At 31.6% G+C, this 10,000-nt stretch overlaps 1 protein-coding gene across 14 annotated transcripts in view; it reads left to right on the top strand.

Moving 5' to 3' along the window:
- Positions 1-10,000, top strand: part of LOC135224563 (protein phosphatase 1 regulatory subunit 12B-like) — a 237,150-nt gene that overhangs the window by 225,878 nt on the left and 1,272 nt on the right. For 13 of the 14 annotated variants that reach the window (XM_064263736.1, XM_064263727.1, XM_064263772.1 and 10 more), the window contains 4 exons: positions 1,237-1,344; positions 1,654-1,743; positions 6,622-6,750; positions 7,542-10,000. The exon at positions 7,542-10,000 is cut by the window's right edge and continues 1,272 nt beyond it. In XM_064263736.1, the coding sequence (XP_064119806.1) occupies positions 1,237-1,344; positions 1,654-1,743; positions 6,622-6,750 (327 nt within the window). In that variant the 3' untranslated portion in view covers positions 7,542-10,000. The remainder of the gene's footprint in view (positions 1-1,236; positions 1,345-1,653; positions 1,744-6,621; positions 6,751-7,541) is intronic. The other variant, XM_064263705.1, reaches the window with a different exon arrangement.

Raw genomic sequence — 10,000 nt, 5'->3', positions numbered from 1 at the left:
CAGGTCTTAATATTAAATATCAAGGGAGGAGATAGAATTTGAAAAATGGTTATTTTCGGGATAAATCGCCCTGGCGTCACAAAACCGAAGGTCAGAGGCGAAAATCATATGCGGTTTGGAGATGTCCCAAGTCACCTTATTAAGTGATATGAATATCAAAGTCCTGTCCTTAAAGAATGACATTAGCCGGCTGGCCCCCTTAAATCATCCTTCACAGGGAGAAGTAGATAGATGGAACATAATCATTTCTTTTCTTGAATTTTCCTTGCGCTCATCATGAAATACCAAAAAACATTGTCCAGATTTTCAGTATTATGTATCTCTGTATTTTGATTTAGTGATGTAGAATTTTATATTCACAGATTTTCAGTAGAGTTGGAAACTATTCATGTAAAGAATCTACATACTTTGCAAGGATATTTTAGTATGAAATTGAAAGTTAATCAACTTTATCCCCAGTTGAAATAAAGGGTATTTGATAATCATTATCAAATGATTCCCCTAGTTAATACACACAATAATTTGATGTTTATCCAAAACCTGTTTCATGTTAAAACCTGACATGTATAGAGGAGAATATTTAGAAAAAACTCGCAGTAATTTTTATATTACAGGTATTTAAGTGAAAAATGGTGATCATGTCATAGGTGACCTTTGAAATATTATGACTGGTGTTGGCAGTCACTGTATTATTGATGTTAGGAATCGCTCTAGTTTTTTTGTTGGGGGGGTTTGTAGGCAAGAACTCCTTAATCTTTTACAAAGTATATGCTTAACAAGAGCTGGGCTAAAAAATCAATATGCAACACCCTAGGCCAGGTAAATTTTGGGTTCGGCCAATTTAAGAAAAAACACATCAATGGAAAGAGGAAGATATGAAAATGCACAAGCTGTAAGAAAATAATTCCAAAAAATTTTCTCTAATGTCTATAAGAAATTGAAAATGACTATTTACCACCCCTTGTGTGGCCTCTTTTACAAGACAATTGTAAATTTTACCAAGTTATACATGTTTTTTCTAATAAATAAATTTGTTTTATTTTGTGAAATAAGTACAGCTCATATGATATCAAAAACACAAGAACTACAATCAGAAACAAATTCTGAATACGTAGTATATATGTTGTAAAATATTTATGTAAATTTACTGAGATCAAAGATGCTGTAACTTTTCGTGGATTATTATTCATCAAGAAGAATCATTGTATGGGTTGTAAACTATAACTATTTTTTCAGCTTTATGAGGAACAGCTTGAAGAAAACTTCAGAGTTCATGAACGGCTACGTGGCACAGAGACTGAGTTGCGGTTGGCCAGAGAAGCTATTGAAACAAACAATAAAAAGGTTTGTCATTGTCATTCTGTTATTCATAGAAGTCGTGTGATGTGATGTCATTGGTAATGTTATATTATACAGCATACTATTATAGAGGTGCTGGCAAACACTGGTATATTGAGTCCTGTGAAGTGATGTCATCGTTTAATTACTTTATATTCTAGAAGTGCAGGTAAAAATTGATAAATACAGAAGCAAGTTAAGGTAATTCATAGGGATAAGACAAGAAAAATGGGATTTCTGTTTGATATGCCAAGGTAAATACATTGAAAACAGTTACAGTATGTGGAATTATGAGAAATATATTTTGACTCTCAGAACAACACCCGCCTTGCCATGGCAGAAGCAGATAAGCGTGAAAAACGGGCTCTGGAACGCAAACTATCTGAAATGGAAGAAGAGTTGAAGGTAAGGAAATTTGTTATGTCATACATATTGTATGTGCAAGTGGGTAAATGCTATTACTGCACAGTGGTTTTCTACTGTATATGTAGAAAGAGTTACAAATTTGATATATGTAGTAATGCACAAGTCTTTTTTTGTATAACGTGTAAGTTGTTAAAATGAGTGATGAAAACTTGGAAAATATGAAGTTGGTTGTTTTCTTAAGGATGCCTTATCTTTTTTTATTTACTTTTCTTTTTGCATAGAATTGATATATATAAATTGTTTTTATGATCATAAGCTTAAGTTTTACAAGGCATAAATTTAACTTTTTTACAATAATAGTTTAAGTTGTCCATGTTGTTGTCTTATATTTTTTCTTAAATCTTTGCAGTTGTTCATCTCATAGATTTTATCGATTACCTAATTTTCCCAATAAGATATTAGGATTATATGTTAATTTCTAAATCAATAGATAATTTTTGTAAGCACTAAAGAATATTTTAAAAACTACGTATAATAAATTGAATATTTAAAATCCCTCTTATAATAAGAATTGTGATAATATTGTTTGGTAGTATATCGTGCAAGTAATGAATGATGCTAAAGAAATGCATTAGTTTTTTTGCTGAATGTATTGTCTCGCCTAAACAAGTACCATTTACCCACTTATTCTATTAGTCAGTCACTGTCTAATATTTTTGAGGTGCTGTTGGGTTAGAATTAAATTGTATAATTTATATTGGTAAGATGTCAGAAGACTTTTGTCTGCAAAGATGTTGCAGAATCTAATATGGCCATACTTGGCCTTTTGATCAATTGAATACTTAACCTTCTATAATACTAAAGTAAAAAGTGGGACTTCACCTCTTGATGATTTGGTCATGAAGCATAAAAGGTGTTCAATTTATATGACAATAATGGCAAATATCCAAAGGAGTTGAAAACGGACTTACGGTACACCCTTATACCGTTGTTATTATGTAGAAAATGTTCATTAGATGTCATTAATTCTACTGACATCATCTGATAGATAAACCTTGATAGATAAACCTTGAACATATTGCTTATCCATTTAGTATAAATAGAAAATAACTTGTTAATTGTTGTTAAATGTATGAAAGTATCACAGTAGTTATTAGTTTTGTTTACATGATTTAAATATTAGTCTTGAAAGGTAAACCCTGAACATAATACTTTAGTCAGTTCATTGCATCAATGCAGCTTTTTAATTTAGAGATGCTGACCTGATTCAATTAATTACTTGACCCAAATTGTACTTACAAGCTCTTGCACATTACATTACCAAATGCTGAATAAGATTTAAACTATTGAATCTGTGTATTCCTCTTCTTGTTAAACCAACAGTTCTAGTCACAATTATTACGTGGAATAGCTATTTCCTAATTCCTGCTTACCGCTAGATGCCTTTTTATGGTTTTCATTTTGCGTACAGTTGTTATTTTCACATTAATAGCCTAGTCCCTGATTCTTATGCAATATGGTATTTTTTTATAGACACACATTTTATGGTGTTTTTATTGCACTTTTCAGGACCATATATTGTATTACCATATATATTTACTTTGACACCTACATTTTATATTTGAGTTTTCATTTTGTCAAAACATAACGGTTCAGAGAGAGTTTATTTTGAGGTGTTTAATGTCTTATAGTCAGTCATACAACTGGTTTTTGGAACACCCTACATTTTCAGGAAGAGAATTATTTTTAGAAGGGATTTTATAGCCACAGTAGTTTTTGCCAAGATGTATATCTAAGTGTTAGTCAGAAATCCAAGCGCTTTCGTCTTTACTAAGACATTGCCAAGGAGCTAATGAAATAAAATTGGAGAGAAAGGTCTCAGGTACACAACAAGATCAAGAATACCAGATGGTTAATTGTCAAAAGGGTAAAAATTAAAAGAGATAATCCAGGATTGTCGGATATCACACGGTCACAAACCTAAACAGGTTTGATCCTAACCGAAATTACAAAGTATCTATACAGTCCAAAACATGTAAAAGCTGAATATATTAATTTTGTTGCTTATATTTATCTACAACTTTTTTCATTATGAAAGCATCAAGTTTAAGTAATCCAAGACTTAAATTTAGAACATTAATATTATTTGAATTGATGAAACAAGATTAAATGATATTCCTTTTAACTGAGTCATTACATGGGATTAAGGCTCTTGCTTGACTCCAGTTAATAGGATGGTCTAAATATCTCATATGTACGAATAATGCATTCGATATTTGCCCAGTTCTCACAGAATATTGATGCTGATTGAGACGTTGTGAAAGAGATTTACCGGTCTGTCCTTAATAGACTTTATCACATTTTTTGCAAGGAATTTCATATATGCAGCCTGGAAGATCTTTAGGAGAATTTTTGATTACTAAACTCTTGACATTAATATTACTGAAAACAACATTTATGTTAAAAAGCTTTAAAATTCTAGGAATATCTAAAAACCTTTCATCATAGGGCAATTTTAGAATGTTATGCTTACTAAATTCAAGTTTGTCATTAGTTGAATAAAATTTTTTTCTAGCTCTTTTCCATGCCACATCTACAAAAGTCCTTGGGTATTTAAGTTTCAGTGCAATATCATAAATATGTAGTTTCAATTTCAGCGTCAATAAACTGCGGGCTACAGACACGTAAGGCCCTTAGGAACATCCCAGAAAAAACAGAGAATTTAACATTTTGATGGTGATTGGAGTAGTAGTGAACAAAAGAGGCAATGTTAGTTGATTTTCAAAAGACTGAAAAGGTGAAATTTCAATCATTCTATGGACAGTTACATCAAGAAAATTCAAATTACAATTTCTTTCTTCCTCTACGGTAAATTTTATAGAAGGGACTAAATTATTGAGATTATTAGACCATCCTATTAACTGGAGTCAAGCAAGAGCCTTAATCCCATGTAATGACACAGTTAAAAGGAATATCATTTAATCTTGTTTCATCAAGTCAAATAATAGAAATGTTCTAAATTTAAGTCTTGGATTATTTAAACTTTATGCTTTCATAATGAAAAAAGTTTAGATAAATATAAGCAACAAAATTAATATATTCAGTTTTTACATGTTTTGGACTGTAAAGATACTTTGTAATTTCAGTTAGGGTCAAATCTGTTTAAGTTTGTGACCGTGTGATATCCAATAATCCTGGATTATCTCTCTTAATTTTTACCCTTTTGACAATTAACCATCTGGTATTCTTGATTTTATTGTGTACCTGAGACCTTTCTCTCCAATTGTATTTCATTAACTCCTTGACAATGTCTTAGTAAAGATGAAAGCGCTTGGATTTCTGACTATCATTTTCCTGTGGGATTCGCTTATTTATGAAGTCATGTGCATCTACTGTGATTTTTTAAACATATCTAAGTGTATACTGTTAAATGGATGGGATTTGTCAAAATATGTGTGAGCATTCCAATTTCTGTCCGTTAAATGAAGATCTTGCAAAATAGTTTCTAATAATTAAGAATTGATTGGCAAAATAGTTTCTAATAATTAAGAATTGATAGTTATATTTGTAGGATGTACCTTCAGATGAATGTGTGATGTTCCAGCATTAGATATTGAAATTTTCCCTTATGTTGATATTTAAGTTATGGTACTGGTACTCTGTAAGATTTAACTACGTACATAAAAACAAAATTTGAATTACCTAGTATCTCTTATTCCGGCATTTTTCAAAAACTATTTTCTTTTATTTTTATTTGCTTAACCAGTTTGTTTCATAGGTTCAGATGTATTATTGCAGTATTTAGTTATTGCAAAGGCTGTATGTTAATTCTTGCAACTCAGCTCAGGCTTATATGAGTGTTTTGCTGTTCATTCAGGGACTGACTTTATCTGAGAAAGTGGTTACTTGTGCATGAGTAATTTGCATTGAAAATCAATATTGATAGTGATATTTGATCCTCCAGAACATTCATTTATAGAAAATTACTTTTGGCAACATTTTGAGTAATATAGAAAATTACTTCAGAAATTTTATTTACCTTTTACAGAAATGACAAAATATTGTGAAATCAAGATTTTGTTTTTAATTAACCAATATTGATACTGAATTAGGTTGATTAAGATAAATTTGTAACATAACCTCGGCTTATAGTGTTAAGTTGCTAAAAAAAATTTTTTTATAAAACCCTCTTAAATTTTAAATGCTATCTATACATATATGTATATAGTAATATATATATATATATATATATATATATATATATATATATATATATAGATATATTATATATATATTATATATATATATATATATTATATATATATATATATATATATATATATATATATATATATATATATATATATATATATATATATATATATATATATATATATATATACAATAACTCTGTTGTATTGCATTGAGATTCCATGTTACATTTTTTCAAGATATGACACGAATTTCATTAATCAGAAAATAATGCATTCATTTTGGAATTTAGTTGATAATGTTAACAGTAAAGAGGAAGGATAGCTTTTGTATAATTAAAGACCAAAAACCACTCATGCATGTGATAGCGTAAGTGTCAGTCCCTGAATAACTGAACATTTCATGGTGTTAATGCTGTTGCTTTTATGAGTTACTGCTTTTCAAAAGCTGTCTGTCAATCATGGCCTCTTGCATGTTGGGAATTATGCTGTCTTCATTTTTAATTTTAGATGTGAATGAAATATTTGGTTAATTTGAAGTAATACGCTGTATACTTATAATCTTGTAGTAAACTGGTATTGTTAAAATGCATGCCTGGTTAGATTAATTTTCCCCAAGTATGTTTTGAAACATAACCATAAGTTGAAGACCATTTCAGTTTTTTTCTGAATTTTCAGTCTGAACTCCTGACCTCCTTTCTTACAGCAATTACAAAAGCTAAAGGCTGAAAATGAAAAGTTGAAAGCCGAAAACCGAGCCTTGACTCGGGTGGTGTCCAAATTGACCAATTCAGCCACAGCAGGCATGGGTAACTTGGCCTCCTTGAGCAAATAGGTAAACAATAATGAAAGAAATGCTGGGTAGAAGTAGACAGTCTGTTGCTAGTGTGAATGACTGTGTGGCACGCCACCTAGCATGACCACACCAACGCCTGGGCATGATGACTGTCGCTATGTTTTTTGCCATGTTTTCTCTGCTCAGGCCTGACACCCACAGTTGTTATTTTTGAGTGGCAGATATACTGTATTCATATTTTTTTATCATCCCTTTTGGCTTAATATTAGCTAACACCATCATATGCCTGGAAGCTTATATTAAATACTTAAGGGTCCAGTTGGTTTCAGAAGCAATAAATGTAATGTTTTGTCTTAAAATCTACTCAATCAAGAGTATAGTAGATGTTTTCAGTTTTCTACAGAAATAGTACACTCAAGTGCTATATGATGTGAATTTAATTCAAGATAATATCATACCGTAATCATTAGAAACATAAATTGCATTATTACTCACTTTCACATTTTACTATCTTTCCTAACTTCTCCTTTGTAACATCATTCAAACTTTTTGTTTTTGGAAAGCAGCATGATTTTTGTCTGTTCCTTTGTCTTCTCTGTTGTGCATAGAATATGTGCATGATATTCTGTGTTAGTATCAGCCATTTTACTTTTTTCCCACTTTCTTAGCCAGAGGATGTGGCTTGTGTGTAGTTTTTCAGTTAGCTGTAGTGGAACAAGATGTGGAAAATGTGTGCTAAGTTTTTGTACTCCATTTTAATGGTATATTGTAATGTATTATTTACTGGTATGTGTTTTAATAGATATTACAGGTACATTTTGTATTTTCAGTTACTGGAACACTTGAAACAGGAGAATCAGCGGCTGAAGGATGAGAATGGAGCGCTCATACGGGTGATAAGCAAATTATCCAAGTAGTGTACATGATGAAATGCCAGTCTTGCAACTGGTTATACAGAGCATTGACACAAAGTGATCATCTTCATTGTCACCATGAAGACTGTACACTCATTCCAGACAGGATATCATCAAACTCATACAGTATAGAGAGTCCTTTGTTGCTTTCAGGTGTAACTAGGAAAAATACTGTATTAGAAACTCAGTAGGCATGTTGCCAAAAGGCATAGTTGAGGTCTTAGCATTCATAACCTCCTGTTGCCTATGTAAAGCTAAGAGAATGTAGTAATGAGATTTTTTATCTACTTAGCCCAAATATAAATGATGTAGGTGTTTGGTTTTATGCCTCATTGAAGGAAAGTGTTTTTGACATTTTCCAAAACAAAATAGTTGTCTGTATTCAAGTACTTAAGAAATGATTAGACTTTACATACATGTAGTGCTCTTAAATGACTGTGAGCACTCACAAATTATTTTTGTGAGGTATGAAATTGCCTAATTATCACCACATCATAGTACAGTTTAGTAATAACCTGGGAGGCTTTTAAAAGTCTATATTGTGTCTCCTGTATGATGCTGACACTCTCATTCTTTTTTTTCCTTATAGCAGTGGTGAGAGTGCAGCCTTTTCTTTGTACAGAAAGGATGCCATGGCATTTTTCTGTAAGTTGAATTTTAGATGAATATCCATAGCGTCATACTCTACAGAATCAGTTCTGAGGACTAGACTACTCTTCTCTCTCTTTCATTGGGGGTAGCACATCCTTCAAGCTAGACCAGCTTTCTTTCTGTCTAGCTTGTTTGGAAAAAATCCCAGTAACACACTTGGCCAGTGGCTCCACTTTTCTTGTATGTGTTGCTCCAATTGCATAAGCTTTTTGCATTCTCCCTAAATTGTATTTTTCCTCTGTTCTTGTTAAAATTGCCAATATAGCATGGCAGTGAAGTGTGAAAGGATATATAACCTTATTTGGCTAGAAGGATGAACCTCATCTGCCTGTGACATACTTTCGTTTTGGCCCAGGTCAGTGTTGCTTTTGCTGTGCCCTTGCTTCTGTAATATTTGCTTGTATGTCATCCTTGGTCCCAGCTATGGAGAAGGAGCTGTACACCTTTAGAGGTTTAGGAAATGATGTAAATGTATTGTTATTTATTTGAATTACTAGTTGTGCATTATACAGTATATGAAAATCATTGCATTATCAGTAGGTGTAGGTAACTGAAGGACACATGGACCAGTGTGGAATTTAAACCTGCTGATGGTTTTCGTAATTGTGATTTCTCGGTTTCATTGACTAGGAATATGATAATCTGCTTGGGCACAAAAAAAAATGCAGTCAGTGCTTGATTACGTATATGTTCAGAATGTTACTTTGTTTTAATGTATGTAGTGAATAAAAAATAACTGCTGTGCAGTAATTACTCTGTGATCGAGAGTGAGGATGCGTTAGCCAGCAGCCTGAAGTCTTACCAATAGTTAAATTAATGTAAATAGTTCACGTTAATTTTTTTTTATGTCATATAGAGCAGTCAGTGTTACAAGGTTTATTGCTTTGCTGTAGGAACTAATATTTCCCATGATTATCAACTTTAAATCATATCATATATATAAATATATATAGAGAGCATTAAGATTACCAATTACATATAAGGATACCTATTGTATCTGCTGTTCATTTCATAGCAGTTTTGAATGACAGTGTATGTACAGTACTTTTGCCAAATAGTTTACTATTTATAGCAACAGAAAGTGTCTCACTTTTATATATTAAATTTCTAACACTTTTCTCAAAGAGGTGCTTGGATCATACTTGAAGTCTGTTTAATAAACATTTTCTTCTTTTTCAGAGTTATAATTACTGTTGTGGTAAACAATAATGTTGTTTAATCACATTCAGAGTTTGCAGAGTTTATGCTTGTAACTAGACTCTCAAGCTCTTTTTGTTTTACAGCCTTTGCACTCTTCAAGTAAAGCAGTTGAAATTTGTATGGTATCAGTAAATTTGTAAATTTTCCTGATAAGACTTTCAGTGTAAGTATATTAAAAATGGTTACTAATACATTTCAAATTGTTTTATTGTATCTTGGAAACATTTTTCATGGGTAGGTCGCTGTTGGTCATACTTTTAGTGACCATACTCCTTTTTGTCTAAATGCAATAAATCATAATCATGAGATTAGTTCAAAAGTCATTAATAGAATGAGTGTTATGTGAGTATTACCATTAAATTATGATGTGTATGGAAAGCATGTTGCACAAGCAATGACTGAAATGAAAACAAAGTACTATTTGTATCTGCTTTGTGCCTTATCCTAGCTGCAGATACTGGTATCATTCTACTGCCATATTTACTGTTTTTTGCTTCCAGTTTGTAGACATGGCTTTAGATAAT

The sequence above is a fragment of the Macrobrachium nipponense genome, chromosome 20, assembly GCF_015104395.2.
Source record: "Macrobrachium nipponense isolate FS-2020 chromosome 20, ASM1510439v2, whole genome shotgun sequence".
NCBI classification, from domain to species: Eukaryota; Metazoa; Arthropoda; class Malacostraca; order Decapoda; family Palaemonidae; genus Macrobrachium; species Macrobrachium nipponense.
This window is presented reverse-complemented; position numbering and strand designations above follow the sequence as displayed.